Genomic DNA, 23619 nt, shown 5'->3' with positions numbered 1-23619 from the left:
CACGGTCCTGGCAGGAATCTAACCTCCCGAATCAGCTCCTGACAGGACTCACCACATGTCTCCCTAGGCTCTCATTCCAGGGCTTTGACCCATAGTTCCTCCTCTTCCAATTACCACTCCAGACCAGCCCCACTGCAAACATTGGTCTCTTGCAGTTTCACTCCATTGTCCACAACGGAATCAATTGGAAGCCCTAGTCTAGTCTAAAGACATGCCTAACCCAGAACCAGCATGGACTTGTAACATTCATGGCCCTCTGGAATTATCTGCAAAACGTTATGTATGTACATTTTCCTAGAGAGAAAGCCAGCAGTTACCTTGGTATGTCCAAAAGGAACCTTGAACCCAACAAGGTCAAGTGCTGAAGGAACCCCTTTGAGGAGCCCCACCTCTGATCTGCATCTGCCTGCATCTCAGCCAACAGCTCTCCCTCAAGGTTGCCTCGAGCTGCTTAAATGCTTCTTGCTGCCTGTTCCCCGAGGTCGCTGATGTGCCTCCTTCCTTCTGGCCCTGCTTTCTCACCTCCACCCAACTGTGGGTCGCAAACCTAGCTGAGTCTTGAACACAGCAAGTGTTAATAGAATGAGTGGATATAACAAATGAACAAGAGAAGTCTTCGCTGGGACAAGTGATGCCACATGTTCTCCCAGGGCTGTGCTGGGAAATAAGTTGCCTGTCAGGCTGCGGGCAAATTGCTGACATGATTCCTCAGAACCATGTCCCACCCGGTTAAATTTTCAACTCACTGTTCAGAAAATCTGGTGGGGAGAGATTGCTCAACTGAGGTTGTAAACGAGAGCACAAGCCACACACATTTCAGAGTTGCCCTCGGGAAAGAGATGTTCCCAGGGAACCAAGAACAAGCTATCAAAGTCACAGGGACAGTCAACCCTACTGCCCTAGAGCTGACAATGGTACTAGATGTCTTTCGGGAGCTGGACAGTTATGGAGCTACACCCATATACAGGAGTAGATATAACTGCACCTAACAACAAAAAGGCTGAGGTGGGAATGCTGTCGGACCAGTGACCTCTGGGAAAACCTGTTCTGGAAAACAGACTTTGGCCAAGGCGCCTGTGGCAGTAGATGTGTCTGATGGAGTGAGCGGTTTACGAAGAGATATCTACCCATCGATACAAATAGATACTGGTGCACCTAACGAAAACAACAAAGATGCTGAAGGTGTGAATGCTGACTGGGACCAGCAGCCTCTGGGAAATGTTACTCTGGAGTAAAGTTCTGGCCATGGTGCCTGTGGGCCAGTCTGGGACCCCTGGGCTCCTTCTCCAGTTCCCATTTGGGCTACTGCATTCAGGTTCTGGGGCAGCTGCTCAACCTCACCCAGGTCTTGGAGAACCCAAGAGCAGCAGCCGCTTCTTCAGTCAAACACAGCCCTGTTGGTGCAGGGGTTCCTGCTGGTGAGGACGCCCACCAGCCACTCCACTGGACAGGAAGGGGCATCATCAACCACGCAGGGTACAGCCTTGGAAACCTATGGTGGGGTGCGTTCTGCTCCCCATGGGGTTGCTATGGGCAAGAGCTGACCTGACCAGACCCAGGAAGTCACAGAGGACTGTGTAGAGGGAACAGGCAGACACAAATGCTCATCTGCAAGCAGCCAGCAGGTAAAGCTGCTCCAAGTTAGCAGGCTTAACCAGCCCCTGTTCCCCTGGGAAATGGAAGCACATGGGGAGGGAGGAGGCTAAGCTCAGTCAAGCGGACCTGACATGGAACAGAAAGGTGCTCCTCAGCCCTGAGGCGCCCGGAAGTTGGAGAGATGGGCAGTTGGTGGGGTCCGGGCTAAAGGGCACTGGAGCGTGGAATCAGCGCAGTGACTGAGCTTCAGACAAGACTCCTTCAGAACAAATGCTGGTTGTATTTTTGACAGAATCGTTTGTAATAAAAACCCAGAGAAAGCCCGTCAGAGCAGCCCTTGTCTCTTCAGATCCTCGTACGTCTTCTTATTCACCACATTCCCACTGGAGTCTTCGTACTCTTCCTACAAAGGACGGGACACGTCGTCAGTCACACCGGGGGAAATGCTGGGAAGCGACACCTGGCCACCTGAGCTCATTGCAGCTCTGCGAGACCTGGGTACATCGAAGACAGCCCTTTTCCACTGGGGTGCCCGCTGCAGGAGAGCCAAGCCCTGCCGCGCTGAGGCAGCCACCGTGCAGGTGCAGGGGGTTCTCTCCCAGGGACCTATAGCCTATATCCCAATAGCCTGTGTGTCAGATGAGGAACCGCAGTTGAGAAAGGCCGATCTAGACACTGTTTACAACAATTTCCACGTTTCTGCTCAAGAGGTGGACGGGGAAGCCGAGAGACTGGGCTTTCCCACAGACCGGCTCTGCTTCTGCCTCCCTTCCCTGTTGAATTCCTGTCCACCTCAGTGTTGGCTACGCGGCAGGGAAGGGAACCTAAGGGAACCCGGTGCCCATGCCGGGGTGAGCTGTGGGCACCAACCGGGGCACACCAGTCTGTCTCGAAACCTGCTGTCCAGGATGCCAAGGAAGCCATCCAGCCTCCCGCAGAGCGACTTCTCACAGCAGATGGCCCCTCCCTCAGGCATGAGAAGGCCTCTAGCCGGCACTCCTGCTCCCCACTTCAGAGACATTGCAGTAGGATAAGACAACCCGCCATCTTATGACACGTCATCAAACCCGACCCACTGAATATTGGGGCAATGCGGCTCACATGTCAGCAGCCAGGCTACTGGTGCTGTCAGGCTGCACCTGCTTCCACTATGACCAAGGCCCCATCTTTTCTCCCCTTCGACATGGTGAACGCGCTCCATCACTCGGAGCTATCTCGGCCTGTGTCCCAGCACCCTCACCCCCAATTGGCACCCACCTCAGTGTCGGGCTGCCACCGCTCCGAGGCCTTCTGCAGCTTCAGCTTGGCCCACACTGCAGGGCGAGAAACAAGCAGCCATCAGGATTGATGAGCGCCCACTGGGCACTGCCCACCCCCTGCCCTACCCCTGCCCTCCACCAGCCTCCCCGTAGCGGACGCTGCCTGTAGGAGCACTGCTTGCCAGGAAATGAGATTTTGGTTCTGGGTCACCTGTAGGCAAGACGCCTTGATGGCAACATCTACCAGCATCTTTGCTTTGCTGTCAAAGAAACGCAGATCAAGTATACAAGAAGCCCTTTTCAGTCACAGGACTGGAAAATGATGCTCTTGAAGAGAGAGCGTGGTTCATGTGAAGCACCTGTCGGTATCGGGACAGAGGGACTTGTCTTAAAGGCTATAGGAACTTCAAAACGCTGGTGAGAAAGTGGAATTAACAGAGAAGGCAGGGGAGAGCGAGTGATTGCAAACATACCTACTTCAAGTCTGCGGCAGCCATTTCAAGACGTCAGAGACAGACAGACGGACACAAAGCCAAGGCCAGAGAGCCTAAGACAGAATATGACTCAGCAGTCACTTGAGGGACTGCAAACACTCTCCGACTATTCCTTTCGAAATTTTCCACTGGAGACAAAAAGGGGAAGAGTGCTACAAAACCAGGGAGGAAGGACGCCCTGAGACAAGACACACACAAAACCAGGGAGGAAGGATGCCCTGAGACAAGACACACACAAAACCAGGGAGGAAGGACGCCCTGAGACAAGACACACACAAAACCAGGGAGGAAGGACGCCCTGAGACAAGACACACACAAAACCAGGGAGGAAGGACGCCCTGAGAGAAGACACACACAAAACCAGGGAGGAATGGCTGGAATCCCTGAGAATGCGGCTGAGGAGGAACACTGGCCACAGGAATGGTGGGGAAATTCAGGCCTGTGCTGGGGAAGCAGATGACGACAGTCTTGGCCCCGACTGACAAGTATCACTGTGTGCCACCTACGTGCTTTCATGCTTCTCCTCAGGGACGACCACCTGTACACTTGGTGAGGCTGTGGTAGAAGTAGCGTAACGGGAACTCAGAAACAGAGGTAGCGGAGGTCAACGTGCTTAGATCTGGTACGTAGAAGCCCAGCAAATGTGCTTGTTGTTGTTGGTTTGTGTGCCCCCCTTCCTTACTAATTTATTTAGAGTTAGCCAAAGTCCTCAGACCCAGAAGGAATAGAATTTTAGGGCTTGCTAGGTGCCAGGGTAAGACCCTGACAGAGTTGCTGGCTTGGTCATTTCAGTCTGCTGAGTTAAACAAGTATTTTAAAATGGGAGGACTGGAAAGCAGACATGATATTTTCTTCAAAGAAAAATGGGGTGTGAATTCCAAGAGACGTGCCTAGGAAGCTGTTGACAGATTGAAGAAAAAGGAACTTTTTAGCTTTTTGAATCTTGAACTAGTGGTTTTTGTCAAAAGCCGGAAAAAATCTGGAGCTCTGAAGAAACTCTCTGCTCTAGGACTGAACTGTTAAAGGGATTGTGTGGATCCACCTGTTGAGTGGAAGTGAAAGCAATGCAGCAATAAAGAAATGGGTTGAGTGTGGCCACTGAGACCCATGGCCTGTCTACAGGAACTAGAGGAGAAAATGAAAGTGGGTGGACTGGTCTGAAGTCCATGAGCTAGTCCAAAGGGATTAGGGTTGTTGAGAATTTGTGATGGGGACCAAAGTTTGAAACAAGGCAGTCAATGGGCACACTGGCGAGGCTACGTGAGGCAGCCCACAAGGGAGTGACCAGAACTCGACCAGATGAAGAGAAGCTAGTTGAGCCTGTAAACTGCTGCATAAAAAAAAAGAAAAATGGGGTGTATTGTAGCGTACTAAAAGAACTCTGAGAGCAATTAAAAAACCAGAATGGGACCATGAAATGTTTTAAAAGAATGGGCAGTATTAAGCCAACGGATTGTTTCCAAAGATTCTGCTCGGAGGTGATGTGTAAGTCGTTGAGCTTGATGTTGTTAGCAACACTGCCGGGCCCGCACCATCTGCAGTTATGTTCGGGCCCACCGTTCCAGCTGGTGCAGGCTCCTCCGACCGTACCCCAGCAACAAGCCTTTCTCACGGGCTGCGTCTAACACACACGACGTGGAATTGCACAACGGCCCACTCTAAGGACCTTTCCAGCTGTACTTCCTCTTGGAAACAAGTTTCTTCCGACACTTTCAGGATTCTTTATCAGAGCCACCATCTAAACGCACCAGTCATTCTCATCTTCTCTACTCAAGGTCCAGCTTCGGAACACATATTTAAGATGACACACACGTCAGTCCTCAGAGTGACACCTGGGGCTTTGAGGCGTTCAAGAAGTCTCGTGCACATCTGTCCAATGCAATACACTGTGTGATTTCTCGACCGCCGCTTCGAGGAGCACTGCGTGCAGGAATCCAGGACAATGAAGTCCACAACTTGAATCTTTGCTATTTCTTACAATGTTGTTCATGAAGTTCCAGGTGTGAGGATTTCTGACTTCTTGACATTGAGTTGTAATCCATACCGAAGGCTGATGGCTTTGATCTTTGTTTTCTGTCAGGGCGTGGGTCAAGTCCTTTTGGCTTTCAGTACACAAGGTTGTGTCACCTTCATGTCACATGCTGCCTCTCCATCAGCCTTCCTCCAACCCTACCGCACTGTTCTTCCGAGAGATCGCTTTCTGCCGATTTTCTCCGCGTACTGGCGTTACGTGTCCTTTGTTCTCTTCAAAGGACTATCTCTCAGACGATCAGGTTCCGTATGAGCAGGAGCAAGCACATCATTCAGTTAGTAATGATCTGCGGTGTCAAATGTCTTTGTGTCCAGTAACACACAAGTACCTCTCTGGTATTCTCTGCGTCCACGCCAGGTCCATCTCTCAACAACAATGATTATTCCTCACTCCCCATTCTGTTCTGGCCGCTCTCTATCGTCAATGTACTGCTTCAACCGCCTGGATTATCTTCAGCAACATTTACCTACATGACACTGTTCTGCACTTTGCTGGGTCACCTTTCTCTAACACTGACACAGTACGGTCCTGCCAGGCAGATGTTTTCTCCTAGCCTAGAGACCTTCTGCTTTTTCATGTCGGATGTTTTGGATGGCCCCTCACAATTCAACCCGTCTGGTCTTCTCTTCTTGGTGTGCAAAGTGTCAGGCCTGTTCTTGAGATGTCCTCTAAAGTCAAGTAGGATATGCTCATGTTCATATTTTACCTCTTCTGGACATGTCTTAATGGTTTTCAGTTTTAACCGGAACTTGCATACCATCAAGTGATGGTATGCTCCACAGGTGGCCCCTGGCCAACCTTCTCCATCATCTCTTCTGACAGAAATCAAATGGACTACATTTGTAGAAAGACACAATGGAGAAGGGCCATATCAGTAACTAAAACCTGACCAGGGGCTGACCGGAACAGAGCATCACTGCTCATGTGAGGTTCAGACTGAAGCGAAAGAAAATGAAAACGTCAAGTCCATGACAGCCAAAACACGACCTTGAATTTACCTCATCTGGATTTCAAGATCATCTCTGATTTGATGCACTGAACTCTAATGACAGAAGACGCGATGAGCTGTAAAATGACATCAGAACACAATACACGAAGAAAGCAAAAGGCCATAAAAAACACAGGAGAGAAAGAAAAGATGTAAGTGGATGTCAGAAGAGACTCCACAAGTTGCCCTTATTACAGAGTACTTTAGGCAAATGGAAGAGATGATGAAGTCCAAGAAGAAGACTTATCAACAATGGGATGTGCACAGGACACATCCTTGCTTGCTGAGAGTGAGGGTGACTTGAAGCACTTGCTGATGTAGATCAAGACCGAGAATTGCAACCTTCAGTATAGATTACAGCTCAATGCGAAAACGACAGAAATCCTTACCAGTGGACCACCATATGGGTAACATGCATGATCAAGAGAAAAGATGGAAGGTGGCAGAGATCTCATCTTGCTTGGATCCCTATCAATGCTCACAGGACAACTCTCACGTGATCAAACGATGCATCGCACTGAGAAGGCCTTCAGCACAACCCCTTCATCCCTGCAGCGCTGCACAGCGAGGGCACGCTAAGGACCACGGCGCGCCTGGCTCGAGCCGCGGTATTCTCGCACGTGAAAGTTGGACACAATCGGGAAGACCGAAGAAGAATGAATCGGTGTATTTGATATGGCGCCAAAAGAACGGACCTGTCTCGGAAGTTTAGCCAGAATGCTCCTCAGGGGGCGTCGTATTTCAGACACGTCCCAGGAGGATGACACCATGCCTGGTAAGGGGCCGAAATCCCCGCACTGGACAAGATGGACTGACACGGCGGTTACGACCACGGGCTCTACGGAACAGCGCCGAGGACGGCGCAGCGCCAGGTGCTGCTTCGTCCTCTGTACACAGCATTGCTTTGAGCGTGGCCGACGTGCCGCCACCCAACAACAGCACGCTGCTCTAGTTTTGACATGCCCAAAACCTACTGCTCTTGGGCTGACTCCCCAGGGGCTTTCAGGAGTGGGCACTTAGTCTGGCCTAGGGAGCAATACAGCTGACTTACAGGAGACGGCATCTTCGATCTGTGTCACGTTAGCAAAGTGCGCCGTGTTTGGGATGCCCAAACATCTCATGCCATGAGCATGACGCCATTCCTGGGAAAAGAGACACCAATAGGAAAGGTGACAAGGGAATCGTTGCGCATTAAACTGTAATCACATGCCTTCCCTCCCTTCCCCTCCCTGACTGCAAGGCAGCATTCCTGGACCAGATGGGGGTCTGTACACTGCTGGCAAACACTTCGTATTTCCAAGAAACACTGCACTGTTGACCTCCCCCAGCTAGTTTATAGGACCCAGATCCGGTCTTTTTTTCCCTCCCAGAAAAAAACTTTAGGTCAGGATCACAGAAAACTCAACTGTGACCAGTCACCTCTATGCTGACAGAAGGCCTGCGGCAGATACACAATCCCCAACCTGCACAAGTAACCTGATGAACGTGTACTACTGGCCGGTCAGTATCATCTTTGTAAGGAAAGAAGACACTCAGTTACAGAATGAGGGGAGAGCAGGGAGACACTGGCGTAGTGACAGCGGGAAAACGCTTCAGAGGCCACTCAAGGACTGAGGGGAAGAGCCATTTGTTGTGAGGGACAGAGGACAGTTCATAGAAACTTGCAATTCTAGGACTAGTAAATCTTCTCCCATCGATAAGAATTTCCTCCCAGTACTAAGAATTAAAGGCAGAAACAAAGCGGTACGCTCACATCCTGGAGTCCCACCTGGACAACTGTCTCAAGAATGGCTTGATAAATGCCATCCCATTGTTTCTCTGTATCAAAGAGGCAAGACTCACCACCTAAGCCTTAGAGGAAAGCAGTTAGCAACCTCGTCCATTCCAACCAGTAGGGGCATCACAGAGAAATAACCAAGGAGCCAGACTCGTTTATGACATAGGTCCCCAAGCTTATTGGGCCTACAGTCCCCTTAAATTCAGCACCTACCTCTCACCCCCAAACCGCCTGCTGAGAATATTGAAAACTTCTGTACTACAACCCATAGTGTGGGATAAAGTATAGGAATCTGCTTTTGTTATACCCCTAGATCACTCTGGCACCCCACAGGAGAGGTATCGCCCAGTTTGGTAAAAAGAAGCCTAAGAGCAAGTAAGAGGAAATGGAAATAAGGTTCAAGTAACAGCAGAAGGAATTCTTCAACACCAGCCCTGTGCCTCCAGCCAAATGGCAGATGCCCGACTTTAGACCTGCTCCCTCTGTGACTCCCTTAGGCTCTGAATGCTGCAATCCACTCTATCGCCGCCCCTAAAAGTCGACGTCTCCTACGTCAAACCCCAGGAAAAACAGTTCTGAATTTCTTACAGCAAAGTGCCGCTGGAAGGCCTTGGGCCCTCGGTAGGTGTAGTTTCCACAGATCTCACAGTTGTAGTTGATATTTAGGCCATGAAGCTTATATAGCCAATAAGGAATGGGCTGAAAGAAAGCAAATTAAAAAAGGTATTAGAGTACTGCCTGCTGAGGATTGCACAGCTTCCAGTCTCAAAGGAGGGAAGGGGGGGGGGGCGGGGCAAGTGGTGGCAGTGCCTGGACCTACTTTGCCATCCCAGCCCAGCGGCAGGTTTTTGGGGTTGTAAATGATCTCGTTCTCTTCGTCTTCACTCTCACTCTCACTGATCTGCTCCTCCTCCTCCTCCTCGCGCTCCTCCCCCGTGCGGGCCTGCTTGCGCTGCACGTTTTCGTGAGTGAGATGGCGTTGTTCCTGAGGCAGGCAGGGACGGACACGCACGAAGAGCACGCAGTCAGAGGACAAGCACTGCGGAGCCAGAAGGGGGCCTTTCCACTGTTTTCTCCTCACCCTTCCAGAGCCCCCAGGCCAAGCGTAAGGTTTCCCTTCTTAGTGCACAAAAGCAAAGTCTTGCTTCCTATCAGAAGCCCCGTCAACGTGCTGGCCTGCCCAGAGCCCCCAGATTCCTACAGCCCACCAGGATCAAGTCTCATCTGTCTTGTTTGGAAATCGTTTCCCAAACCAGGCCTTGCTTCTCCTTTCTATTGTCATGCCCTCACCACGATGACCACCGCAGACTCGTCCTCAGCTCTCCCATGCCGGCAGCTCCCAGACTACTCCAGGGCCTCTGCTTAAAGAGGCTCCTTGAATGGCGCACTCAATGGTCTGCAGAACTGCTCCCGTGGGGCTTCAAAAGCAATGGAAAACCTCCAGCCTTTGAACTCCATTTGCCCTTGGACTTGAAGACCCCCTCACAGTGACTTCCTTTCCTGCTGCTCACACAATTTTGATCCTAACTCTCCCAAACTTTCAGCCACACCACACTTCTCACTAGTTCCTGAGGACACGAGCAGACTGCCTCTTTGCACTTGCTGGTTCCCCTAGCTGGGAAGTCAATCTCGGGGCACTGCAGCCTGTGCCACCGTTACTGCAAGGATCTTGTCTGTGGCCTTTGCCAGGGCAGCAGACTGTCATTCACACTGCTGTACTCCAACATCTAGTTTACATGCCAACAGTTAGCAGTAGCTGCTGACATCGTGGCAAACTCCTATCAGTATAGAATGCAAGCCGTTTGGGTTGGACGGGGCTCCAATGTTAAGAGAATAGCGCCACCGTGTGGCAGGGATAGCAAAGGCTCGCAAGCTCAAGACTAAACAAGCAGCAGCAACAGTGGGAACATCTTATGTCAAGGGCATGAATTACCCTCCCTGCCATCTTCAAGGACTGGCGACTCAGACTGCCAGCCCTGGCACCGCCCTGGCACAGCTCAGGTTCCCTGTGGACAACAGACTGTGGTGTTCCGTGCGGTTGGTTGGAATGACTTCAGAGGCCCGAGCAGAGCTGCCCCTGAGGGCACGCTGTAAGGTGTAGGAGGAGCTGGGTTTTCTCTCAGGGGACTCTGCGGGGTGGGTGACTCAGAGAATCGAGTGCTAAAAATGACAACACCTGCCTAGTCTCCTTCCACTGAAAGCAGTCCCAGCAGGAGCAACCACCTGTAGTCATTAGAGCAGCAGTTCTCAACCTGTGGGTCATGATCTCTTTGGGGGTCGAACGGCCCTTTCAGAGGTCACCTAATACATCCTGCATTTCAGATATGTACATGATTCCTAAGAGCAGGGAATGACAGTGATGAAGCAGCAAGGAAAATGTTATGGTTGGGGGGTCAGCACCACATAAGGAACTGTATGAAAGGGTGGCAGCGTTAGGAAGATTGAGGACCACTGCCTTAGAGGGGCTGTCCCTCAGCCACGGGCAGAAGGACCACATCCATGGCAATGGACAGACAGGCGAACGTCTGAGGAGCTGGTGACTGAGCCACCCACTCAATACCACCTGAGCACTTGCAAGGGGACCGGCTCAGGGCACGTCAAAGCAGACGCCACCGGACGACTGGTCACTCCAGGGCTCCCTGCGCCACTAGCCAGCTCCTCCAATGAGGAGCGCTCTCTCCCTACCTTCTTCCTAAGACAACTTAGTCAGGGGAGGTCTTTTCCCGCCCAGCCTCAGCTCCTTGATGAGATCATTCAAAGAGCAGCTAGCTCACAGCCAGCTTTGCACCACTAGCACACAGCCTTCTTGAGTGTCCTACAACTTTCTACACATGCAAGTAACAGCTTCTCAAACGGGGCAGACCCAAAAGGCCACGAGTAACCTCTCCCATTTGCCTGTTGAGTGTCTGCTCCTGGCTATCTCAGTATCTGGAGCTCAGGCACAATTCTGGAGATTACTTTGGGATGGGAGCCCATTCTTTATGCCAGGCCCCTGGAGAAACCTCTGGCCTCACAGAAAGGCAGCAAGCTTGGGAATCTAGCTAAGAGAACAATGACTTACTGAGGGATGTGGACCCTGAGAGATGAGGGAGGAGCCCCACTGTCTGCCCCACTCGTTTAATGCGTAGTCCTTTCCCCTTCAAGGCCCTACACATCCCACTTGGGATCCTATCAGTCCCACTCCCACACCTTCTAGCTTTTACTGCTCTGAGCAGAGTCGAGTACTCACTCACCCCGAGAATCTCCACATACTCGTAGATCTGGGCTTCAAGGAAAGCGATGTCCTTGTTCCTCTCAGTGTCTCTGAGGAACGAGAAACGAGCTTTATCACTCCAAGGCTCTTTCACCCAATACCTGGCCTCGCATCTGGGCCCACTGCTCCAGTCACGTTCAAAAGAAAAGCAGCCTGACAGCAAATGCTCTGCTCCGTCAAGACCTGCTGACAAGTACGGAGGCTCTTTCTCAGAATGCATGGCAGCATCCTCTGACCACCCTCGAGGAGCTCGAGGCCTGTGAGCAACACTAAATGCCCATCATCAGTCTACCAACAGAGAGGAGCCGTGGAACCAGGCTGCGTTGGGCCCATATCTGAGCCCTGCTGCTAAGCAATTGTGATACAAGGAATGCACTTTATAAACTTGCTGTGTCTCTATCTGTGGAACAATCAGGGCTGTGAGAATCAGGGAAAATAATTTTAAAAAGAAAAGTCCTATAGGAGTATGTGGCACATGAATACATTCAACGGTCATTAGCAAATTAAACTTTTTAAAAAGTATGCTTCTTAACAATTTAGATTTTCAGTTTCCAAAGTCTACTGAGGTGACAAGAAGTGCCCTAAACATGGTTTCAACACCCACGACCCCAGACTCGAGATCCCCCGAAGACAGTGTGCTCCTGATTTGGATGAACAGTGCCAGGGCTCTGTCATGAGCAGAGATAAAGAGCAGACTGGGTCTAGCTCTATAGTGATCCAAAAGGATCATCATCAAATCGGCTTTACAATCTTTGTGGTGGTAAAAAGATAATTCTGCGTAAGTATAACATAAAAAGACATCCACAGAGGTGCCACCTCAGCCACTCACCGCTTGGTGCCCTTGGACTTGGGGTTTTTGGCGAACAGGGAGGTGTCGAGCGACTCCAGGGACTTTCCTTTGGTGCTGAACAGTCGCTGGGCTCGCTCCTCTAGGGTCCTAGAGACAGGAGAGCAGAGGGTCTCCAGTTGAGTGCACACAAAGCCATGCTCCTTCTCACAAGGGCGGTGACAGACTCTCACGGGACCTACGGCAGGGCAGCAGCACTTACCCGCCGCATTTCAGGCCTAACGCCAAGAGCGCGGATTTCAATCTGTCCAGACCCAGGGAGGCCAACTCCTGCGAAAAGAGGGGACACATCACATATGCAAGCACTCACACCCAGGTCTCCTCAAGCTGCTGAGTGCATGTAGGTGTTCCAGAGGCGATGGCAGAGGTATACATCCCACAGCCAATCTCCTAGCTGTCCGTTCAACCTCGCCAAAGAACTGGCCTGGTGGACAACCTCTTTGCAGGTATCTGGCCCCAGGCACTGGTGTCTTCGTCGTAATGTAAGCATGGCGTTACCATCAAGAGAGCGAGCAGTCGCTCGAAAGGTTGGGCAGGCGAGCTCCGTGCAGTGGCTAGAGGACACCTACCTCCCAGGAGGAGAAAGCAGAGAGGTCAAGGTGGGCTCCAGCGTGGGTCAGGGCACTGCTTGTCTCTTTCTGGCAGAAAGAATAATGTAACAGTTATTGAGATCCAGGATGAAGGTAGGGCAATCAATTAAACTGCCAGCTGGATGGCCCCTTTCATAGACCCATTGTTGAATAAGGATCAAATGCTTACAGGTGTGGGAGAAAAAAATACAATCCAGGTGGCCCATGATCTCTCCGAGGGCTCGGTAAAAACCCAAGCGCATCCCCAAGAGTCAAGATACATAGTAGAGATTGCTAACATGTCATGTGATCAGGTTTGGGCCCACAGGAACCATACAGCAGCAATAACATGGCTGGCAAAAATCCTGGGTCCGGTCTATAGCAAGTGGGTCCTGGCAAATCTTTTTCCAAAGTACAAAGAGAAAACCTTGCATACCTGGCAGAGAACACCTCGTGGCCACAAGCGATACTGAGGGGCTCAACATCTAACGCTCCTGACAGGGAGAGTGAGGCTCACCATCAAGTCAGTTCAGTCCCACCCGCACCTCCGCTGAAGCTCACCGGCCACCCCGGAAACGTGCCGTTGTCCCACTTCTTCTCAAATTCATTCTGAATCTTCCCAAACAGCTCATTCTGGTCCTGGAGGGGCTTTACCCGGTCTGTGTAATCTTGAAGGTACTCAAGCAGCATCTCCAGGTATCTGTGCGGAAGCATGCAATGAGTTTCCCAAAGTTGCTACATTGTTACAGACGGTGACACCCTATTTTTAATTCCAGTAGTACTAGTTTTTAAAGGAACTCACAATTGGTCTCCCCCACCCCCAAAAAACGTCATTGTAATTTGAACTTTTCATTTTCTTGCCTTTTTCCACCCTCATGACACAATTCCAAAGTCTAAACTTTTCATCAGCTCCATACATACAAGATTTCAAGTAAAAAGAAAACCTGCAACGGAGAAGCAGGCAGGGGTGCAGAGCATCGCCCTGCGACACGAACACAAACTTAACTTCCCGGTTATACATCAGACTCAGACACATTACGAACAGCGTGGGCGTAAGATCACAGAGGTGCCCGCAACTGCACACCCTTCCAAATAGATCCTAACTCCCTCTACGCTAATGAACTGGGAGGCTGTCTACGTCCTTCAGCTAACCAAATTCAAAACTTTGCCCCCACCCCTTCATACAAACTAAGCTTCTCACAATCCAGCAGAGGCTTCAGAACTATCAACGCCCACCTCTTATACTCCGCATTCTTCCTTTCTTTTGGAATGTCAAACAACTGGTCAAAGACCGACAGGTATGTGATGTAATCCAGCTTCTACAAAGAGATGACACAAAACTCAATTACAAGAGCATCTTTAATCAATGAGATCAAATGGAGTGCTCCTTAATAAACCAACAAGGCCCAGCCACTTTTTATTTCCCATCATTCGAATGCTGTATTAATTGTGGTTTGAATCCCAATGCACTGAGAAGACTAACACCCACAGTTAACTATGCAAAGTGTAAGTTAGGTTCATGGCCAGTAAAGGAAAACCAACGTGTACTGAAACGTACTGAATGCCGGCTCTTGTTTAAGGACGGGCATCCGTTACATCCTGAAGGTGTGAAAGGTGCCATTATCCGCGCACACAGCCACTCACTGAGCATCTGTGCACCGGAGAGCAGTACTGGGCTATAGCAGAAAACAACACAGCCCAAGCACCTGCTGATCCATGAGAAACTTAATCATATACTTCATTGTGCCCTTTCTGGGAGTTATTTTTCCTAACATCTTAGTTATACTTTTCAGTCAGTCCCGTGTATGCAGCACTGTGAGTACACACAAAGGGCAAGCGATGTACTTGTGGCTTTTTTCCCCTCAGTTTTACAAAAGCATTAACGCGCCCTGTCTTCATTACAGAAATGTGATCTTCACTTTGAATGCGGTTTCGCTCCATAGCATACCGCCTCTTTAGAACACACGGTGATCTGGAACCGCCTCAGGCCCAGCAGCCTGCTTCAGACTTACCTCAGACGCCTTCAGGTTAATGTACTTCAGGTAACAGTCATGGAGATCGAGGTAACGACCATATCCCTCCTCGTCTGTGAACTCCACCAGGTCTGAGGGGACCAGAGACATCCATGACTCAGATGCTAAAGACCACTTTCTTGGACTGGCCTTTTCAAATGGACTCCGTGTTCCATAAAACAGGTCCTTCACCAAAATACACCCTCCACTCCCCAGTCCTCCTGCAGTGAACTGGCCTGAGCTCTCTGGGTCAGGGAGTCTGAACTAGGCTAGCACAAAATGAACATTTTACCCAAGAACAATTATGGATGTCAGTTGAACCCAGAATCAGCAAAGAGAAAACAAACAGGAAACTGGCAAAAAGTTCCCTGGGGAAACTGCTACAATTGGTGAATGTTTTGTTGTATACATTTGCATCACAATTATAAAATAATGTGTCCCCTCCAACCTCTGGAGCCCTGCCTTCCAGCAGTCAAAGGGCAGAAAAGCCTGTGCTCTGTCTGTGCCGTGGGGTGCTAGTGAACTCCTTACTCTGTGCCTCTTCACTGGGGTTCTCGCGAGCCTTCAGGAGCTCCTCAAACTCCACGGACATCGGCACGCAGATCTGAAACAAGAGTCCAGGAGGGTCCTGAAGCACCACAGCTGCAACGTCAGCAGAATGGGCCGCAGGAAGAGGGACTTCTGGTGCATGATTTAGCAGGGAGTTCTCAATAGGGACACACTACTCTTGCCCAATCACTTTGCTCCAATTCTTTCCCCTTTGGGGATAAACTGAAAATTGCTAAAGAAACACATACTCATAAAACTTAATATAAAAAAGATAATGTAAACAGAAAATCTAGCTTATTCTCTCTGAAAGGAAGAACTACTAGTAACAGCCTAGACTCCACATACCCAGACCTGTGTCTGTGTCCAGGTGCCCAAGCTTTGTTGCACATGAGATCGCCAGGGCAATTTAAAAAAACCCTGCCCGTCAGTCATACCACATCGTCCATCAATCAAAGCAGAGTGGTAGTACTTTTATATCCCCAGGTGAGTCCGATGCACAACAAATCTGAACACCACAACTCTACTTATTTAATATACATGTACACCCCTCATATGCACAAAGTAAAAAGGTTTGGATTTTGTTTTTCACATAAATAGACTTGCTTTCCTTCAGTTTACTTATCCTGCATGCCATCCCATCATTTCCTTACCCATTTTTACCTCATTTCCTTTCTACCAGGGCTGGCACAAGGTGTTCTCCCTGATCGTTCCAGACGCTTCCTTTTTCTGTCTCTTCTTCTATCTAGCCTCTATCTTCTTTACATTTCTTATCACTCCCGCTTCTCTTCTCCCTTTCTCTGCTAGCCTTTCAGATGCACTTGATCTGTTCTGGCAGTCTTTCCGGGTTCTTTATGCTTTACATCCCTGATTACATGTGTGCTCCGACAAACACACTCCACACCTCTCTCTCTCCCTCCCTCTCAGTTTTAGCTCAATGACAAGTCTTTGTTTTTGAAGGGGCAGCTCCATTTCTTTACACATCTTTCTGTCGTGCGCTCTTTGGGGAGACTGGGGGAGGGCGCTGAGATGACCCTTACCTCATTGGGATGCTTGCGGTGGAACTCCTTTATTTGCTTGAGTCTGTTATAGAACTCAGCAAACTCATTGGGTCCTGAAATGGCACTGAGCTCCTCCTTCCGTAACCTGTGTTTCAGGAAAAAACCCCAAAGAGCAAAGAACATAAAGTCAGTCCCTTTAACCGTGGCTCCTCAGAGGCACTAGTTCCTGGACTGTGGGAGACGTCACTTACCCATCCTTATCGTCATACAAGTCCCTCAGGCTCCCACTGACCTCCATGTACCTCTGAAAGGCAAACACAGCTCATTAGAAGAAAGCCATCTGCCCAACTACAAAGGCAAGGCGCCAGCAAGGGCTCTCTAGTCACGGCCAAGTAACCCTCGGCAAAGGCGGTGGTGTCTCTCTCTACCTTTCATCGTGAGAAGGAATTTTAATTCTCACGGAATCCAGATTTCTGGAGCTTCCATCTGTACCTCCTAAGCCGAGCAACCTGCCTTGAGATGATCCTTAAACCTGAGCCTCCATCAAACAGGTCTCCTAAGTCACTTCTGAGGCCTTGTGTTCTTTGGGAAAATCATCTTGTGCCACAGCCAAGTTTCCAGAAACACACTCCAAGGTCGGACTGAAGCTGCTTGAAGGTAGAGCGCTGTTACATAAAATACTGACAAGTTCACTTAAGTTGAAATATTACGGACTTAGACACTTATTTTCCTTTATCCTATTTAAAAAGGTAGGCATTTTAGGAAACTGACCTCCTTGTTTATTATTATTTTTTTAATGATGCGGTCTGGGCTTATTGTCATAAAAAGGAGAATCATCGTAAAGGCCCGGCTCTTTCAGTTAGCCTCACAAGAGCAGTTGAGTTGATAGTTCTCTTTTCTGTCTTGTTTTAGCATGAGAGTTTGGCTATGAGCTAATTGTTTTGTTTGGGTTTTCTCACCTACTATTAAGTTGCAAGGTCAAGGCTGGCTTTGCCAGTTTTCACAAGGTCATTCATTCTTAATTCTTTCCTATTACAAAATAACGACTTCCTATGTGAGACTGTCTTTAAATGACACAATTTACCAAGAATAATTTGATCTTCAATAGCTACTCTGAAAGACTTTGATATAAATTCATTTGAAGTATACTGAAGGAAAAAAGTTGCTTATGTTGAATTGTTTAACCAGGCTTCCTAAGACAAAAAGTATTCTAAATTACTTAGAGTCCTTAAGACATGAAGATAGGCTTATGAAAATGAGATTCCTACTTCTGTTTACTCTGGCTTAAAGATAAATAAGTGTTCACAGAAATATATATTCCTGATATCCTGAGAAATTAATTTTAAAAAACAACAAATGTTTCCAAGATCAAAGTAATTTAGGATAGGCTGAATATATGAGACATGTTTTGTTTAGGGAAAAGAGGGTAATTTTGTCCTAAAATGAAGACTGGTTGTTCTAGAATGGGCAGAAAAAAGGAAAGAGAGAGAGAAGTATAGGAAAACTGAGATGGAAACCTAGAAGCTTTTAAAAAAAGTTAGAAAGGCTAGCTAAGATTTGAAGAGTTTTTCTTATAGAATTAAGAAAAAAAAAGAATTAAGGAAAGGTTTTTAAATAGAAAATAAGGTTAACTGGATTACCAAGAGATTCATAAAGACACAAGTATTGAGGGACTCCTGCAGACAGGGTTGATATCCTTTAAAAAGACATAAAAATAAAGATCAGACGGGCACCGACAAATTTAAAGTAAGACAAACATTACCTCAATAGAAATTGGGCAGACCCCACATGATCATCATGAACAAGTTCTCTAATGTAGAGAAAGTTTTAAAAGATAAATAAAAAGCTGCCCCCAAATGGCTTAGAAAATGTTCCTATCCCTAAGGTGCCTGACACGAACAGAAAATTTGAGTTCAAAGCAACTGGCAAAATCTTTTTTTTTTCTTTCTTTCAGTTGGCAAAATCTTGGAAGAGGTAAGGTTAAATTGAAAAAATATAGGAACTGGTGAAAGTCTGACCAAAAGTTGAGACTATTTAAACTTAGTTATTGATTTGTGGTTTACAGGCTTGAAAATAATGTCCAGGGTTTGGAAAAAATATAAAACTTTGATGAATACTAAATTGGGTTAAATGCCATATATAACATGTTGTATCTGATAGAAACCCTAGAGCAGTGGTTCTCAACCTGTGGGTCGCGACCCCTTTGGGCGATGGACCGACCCTTTCACAGGGGTCGCGTGATTCATAACAGTAGCAAAATGACAGTGACGAAGTAGCGACGAAAATGATGTTATGGTTGGGGTCACCACCACATGAGAACTGTTGTATGAGATGGTCGTGGCCTGAGGAAGGCTGAGAGCACTGCTCTAGAGGACGAACAGAGGAGTGCTACAGGTTCCCAAGGCTGGAATCTTTGTAGACATGGACACATCTTTGCCCCGTGCGGGAGGTACTGGTGTGTCCACACCGCTGACCTTTCTGTTAGCAGCCCAGCTCTTAACCACTGTCCCGCCAACTTCCTTAATTAAGCGGATGTCACTCACGCCATCAAATCACCTGATGCGGAGGCAGTTTATGCACAACAGAACCAAGAACTCCTGCCTGTCTTGCACCGTCCTCACAGCTGTGCCGAGTCCACTGCTGCAGCCATCTCCTTGGCTGACAGCCTTTCTCTTTCGCTGACCCTCTTTCCTTCACCAAGCATGGTGTCTTTCTCCAGGCAACGGACCCTCCTGCTAACGTAGCCGCCATGTGACATGGCACGAAAGCTTGCCATCCTCACGTCTAAGGAGCATTTGGACTTCTTTACATAGTTCACTTGAACTATTTGCTAAGCAGACTGAATAAAGGTGGCAAAAGGTTACAATTCTGATGCACACCTTTCTTGATGTCAAAATAGCGTTTCTTGTTCAGTTTGAATTAATGCCTCTTGGACTGTCAGATTCCACATGAGTACAACCAAGTGTCTGGAATTGCTATTTTTGCATTACATTCCGTAATTGCTTGTAATTCACACAAATACCTTTGTATATGTGGTATTATATGCTTCCAGCCAAAATCGATCTGACATCAAACTGTATCTCTTGCTCCACACTCTCTTCTGAATCTTGCTTGAATTTGCGGCAAACCCGTCAATGTCCTGCTGCAACTATTTAATTCTCTTCAGCAGAATTTTAATCGCATGTGATCTTGTTCAGTAATTTCCACATTTTGTTGGGTCACCTTTTTCAGAAGGGGCACGAAGATGATGATCTCCAGGCTCCTGGCCAGGTAGCTGTCATCCAAATTTCTCGGCAGAGGCAAGGAAGTGTTTCCATCATCACATCCATTTGTTGTAACATCTCCATCGGTATTTTGGCAATTCTTAGAGCCTGGTTTTTCCCCCACTGCCTCCAGTATAGCTTATGCTTCTTCCATAAATACTATTGTTTCTTGATCATGTGCTACCTCTTTAGATGATCGAATATCAACCTGGCAATCTATTTCTACAAGCATTAGCCAGTGAACACCTTAGGAACAGCAGCTAAACAACGTCGGATAGTGCTGGAAGAGGAACCCTTCAGGTTGGACCACAAGACCCAACTCACTGCCGCTTCCTAGAAACCTTACAGAACACGGCAAAGCTGCCCTGTGGGTTGTAACTCCTTCCTCGAACAGAAAGTCTTGTCTTTCTCCCGTGGAGCAGCTAGTGGTTTTGAACTGCCAAGGTGTAACCCAGTATGCCACCACAGGGGCAGGCACTTCCTCAAAATCACACCCAACTCACTGCCATCGAGGGAATGCTGCCTCATAGCCAACCTTAATGACCTGAACAGAATAAAAGTTTTGCATCATGATGTAGCACCATTCAAAAAGAGAAGCAACAGCTGTGGAATGTCACAAGTACACATCTAGAAAACGTTGTGAAAAATGAAATGGAACTGAAGATTGGTAGCTCAGGCATTAGTGAACTGAAACAGAGTGGCACTGGGCATTTTAATCTACCATACCAGGAATGAAAAGGTGCCCTGGTGGCATAGTGAGCAAGTACTGAGCTGCTAAGTACAAGGTCAATAGTTTAAACCCACCAGTCACTCCACAGGAATAATACACGGCTTTTTCCTCCACTAAAGAGCTACAGCCTCGGAAAGCTACACAAGGACAGTTCTACTGTGGCCTACGGGGTTGTTACGAACTGGAATTGACTCAGTGGCAGTGAGACAGACAGGAATGAAAATTAAAGAGGAACATTGATACAGTCATTGTCAAAAAGAACATTTCAAGTACATTATCAGGCAGCTATCCACACACCTACAAGACCAGTCAATACAACTATCATCCACATTCAATCACCAACTATTGATGCCATAGATGAATAAATCGAAAATTTAAAAATACTTCTGAAAAAAAATTTTCTGCAGTCTGAAATTGATCAAGCATGCAATATAAATGCACTGAGAGTGACTAGTGTTTGGCATTCGAGAAGTGAAAACAAAGAAGGATGGGCAGTTCGAAAATATGCCCTTGGTGACAGACACAACTTATGGTAGCATTTTGGAAGGCCAACGACTTGTGACAAGATTTCCCCCCCATAGCATCAACAGCAACAAGCTGACCTCCCCACATGGATGCACAGGATTACACTGACTACATCTGTGCAAAGAGATAATAAAGAAGAAGCTTAAGACCATCAGAAATACCACACAAGTCCAAAGACCAACTGTGGAACAGACTATCAAGCGTTCGTATTAAAGAAAATAAAACCAAGTCCTTAATTTAGAGATCTCAAGAACATATTCCTTACACTGAACCCTAACGATGGAAGACCAGCAGAGTTGTTATGGGATGACATAACCTCATCATTTACAAAGCAAGAGTTAATTAAAGACAGCAAGGAAAGAAAAGTCCAAAATGAATGTCAGAAGCGACTCTGAAACTTGCTCAAGCATAAAGTAGCTAAAGCATGGAAGAAATGATGTAAAACTTAACAGAAGATTTTAAAGGTTGGCTCAGGAAGCCAAAGTAATGTATTATAATGAGATGTGCCAAGTCTTGGAGTTAGAAAACCAAAAGGGAGTAACACATTTACCATTTTTCAATCTGGATAAATGGATGCAAAAATTCAAGACTTGAGTTGTAGTGTGAAAAGAGTGGATTTTTAAAAAAAGAAGAAATGAGTGGATTACACATTGAGCTGCTAACCCTAAGGTCCGCAGAACCTGGGGAGGCAGTTCTAACTGTCCTGTAGGGTCGCTATGAGTCTAAATCCACTCACTGAGTTTGGACTTTTATGGGCAAAATAGGGAACAATGCAGGAAGACTCAAAAGAGGATTGAAAGAATATATCAAGTCGCTCTATCAAAAACAACGCTTGACATTTAACCACTTCGGGTAGTAGCATAAGATCATGAATCAATTAAGGTATGGGAGGGAAAAGTCCAAGCTGCACGGAAGACCTTGGTGAAAAACAAGTGAGATAATACACACCACATAAAGCTTGTCCTCTGCTCAAGCCAGGTTTTGCCGACAAATGAGATCAATTAAGTGCTGCCCCAAAATAATTACCAATAAAATCCACTGGTTTACAAAGTTTTTCGGAGCTGCGAATTTAGACAAGGGGCCAGGACTGGTAATACTCTCCTGAAAACAGATTAGACCGCTTGTGCTGATTTGACCTTTAATCCTTGCTAAGCAGGTTTCAAACGTAGAACGCTGTCTATTAAAACTCTATTTTACCCCCCACCAACTTTATTACCAACATTTTACTAGGAACGGTTCTCTTTCTTTTAAAATAAGAAAATGCACACAGGCAGCCTGGTAGACAATACTTCAAAGCGAGGCGCATTCTAGTGTTGGGGGGGGCGAGATAAGACCCCCAGCGCTGACTCCTCACAGCGCTACAGGATGCGGGAAGACGCGGCCGTCTTCCCACGGAGCAACACTAAGGGAGCGAGCCGCTCGCCCAGTGCCCTCAGCTCCGACTCCAGTGGGCAGACGAGCCCGGGAACCAAGGTAGCTGTGCCCAAAGCTGGGCCCTGTCCTCCTCCCCTCTTTTCCCGCCCTCCAGACTCAAAGGGCAGTAGAGGACTCACATCTTCCATGGCCCGCGTGCGGTGGTCAGAATTGATCTGGTCCCGGAGCTGGAGAAAAACAAACGGTGACAGAGACACCGTTAGCGAGAGCGCAGGAGTCGGAGAAGCGGCCCGAGGGCGGAGTTTGCCCCGGTACAAGCCAAGGCCTCCAGGGCGCTGGGAAGGAGGCGGCCGCCGAGGCCGGAGCTCGGAGAGGGAGTGCCCCGGGAGCGGGAGCTTACGAGGCGGGTCGGGGGAGGTTTCCAAGGCCGGAGCCCGAGGATGGAAACGGGCGCTGGGGGCCGAGGGCAAGGCGGGCCTGAAGGCCGGAGAAAGCCCTCGGTGGTTGCACGCGGGCCAGCAGCTCCGGGCCAGCCCTACTCACTGTGGACTTCTTCGTGAGCATCTCTTTGGCCATGACGTCCATGAGCCGTTCCCTTTCCTCATGATAGCGCCTCTGCTGCTCCAGAATCGTCTCCATGTTCCCTCGGCCGCGGCAACTCAATTCAGAGCACAGACGCGGCCGGAAGCAACTCCTGCCGCCCGACGCGCGCGCGTCCCCACCCCGCACCTCCGGCGGCGTGGGAGTTCCGTGGGTTCCGGAAGTAGCCCGGGGACTCTCGGAAACGTGGCACCGCGAGAAGATCGTGTACTATCGCGATGGTTGCTATTGGTCGCGGTGCGCTGCGGCCGTACGGCGTGCGGATGCCTAGGGGGCGGAAGGAAATCGGAAAACCAAACGCACTGCCAGCCGGTGCATTCGGGCTCTTAGGGACGCTAAAGACAGAGAGAGACGCGCCCCAGTTTCCAAGGCTGTAAATATATACTGAAGTCGACGGCCGCACCCCCCGCCTTCCCCTCCCCTCCGGAGCAGCTGATAGGTTTGAGCCTCTCACCCTTCTACTTAACAACCAAACCTTCATCACAGAACCGCGGGAACGCGTCAGGAATCAGGAACCTGAATTAAACTGCCGGCGCCGTAGGGCTCCCTGGAGTTTCCTGGGCATCTTGGCCCACGGGGATACTTTAGGACTGAGGAGCAGTTGAGGAGCGCGGGATAGGAACTGGGCGGGGGGGACGCGAGTACCTAGCTTTCAGGGTGGCTGACGTTTATCCCTCCCTGTACCCCCAAGAAGTTCATATGTGGGAAAACCCAATTGCCTATCTATCGACTCAATAAGAGCTCACGGTCATC

The 23619-nt window shown here is 48.6% G+C and overlaps 1 protein-coding gene across 1 annotated transcript; it reads right to left on the bottom strand.

Annotated features, from left to right (window-relative positions):
- Positions 1–1853: 1853 nt before the first annotated feature.
- Positions 1854–23004, bottom strand: SF3A3 (splicing factor 3a subunit 3). The gene is made up of 17 exons (XM_075554135.1): positions 22810–23004; positions 22446–22493; positions 16626–16678; positions 16414–16519; positions 15359–15431; positions 14828–14919; positions 14052–14134; positions 13377–13515; positions 12816–12884; positions 12449–12516; positions 12229–12336; positions 11380–11449; positions 8967–9131; positions 8735–8845; positions 7421–7511; positions 2854–2909; positions 1854–1999 (listed from the first exon to the last, which is right to left on the bottom strand). Exons 1-17 carry the CDS (start codon positions 22903–22905, stop codon positions 1922–1924), a joined length of 1506 nt encoding a protein of 501 aa, XP_075410250.1. The 5' UTR covers positions 22906–23004; the 3' UTR covers positions 1854–1921.
- Positions 23005–23619: the final 615 nt, after the last annotated feature.

This window comes from Tenrec ecaudatus, chromosome 1 (genome assembly GCF_050624435.1).
Source record: "Tenrec ecaudatus isolate mTenEca1 chromosome 1, mTenEca1.hap1, whole genome shotgun sequence".
Lineage (NCBI taxonomy): Eukaryota > Metazoa > Chordata > Mammalia > Afrosoricida > Tenrecidae > Tenrec > Tenrec ecaudatus.
This window is presented reverse-complemented; position numbering and strand designations above follow the sequence as displayed.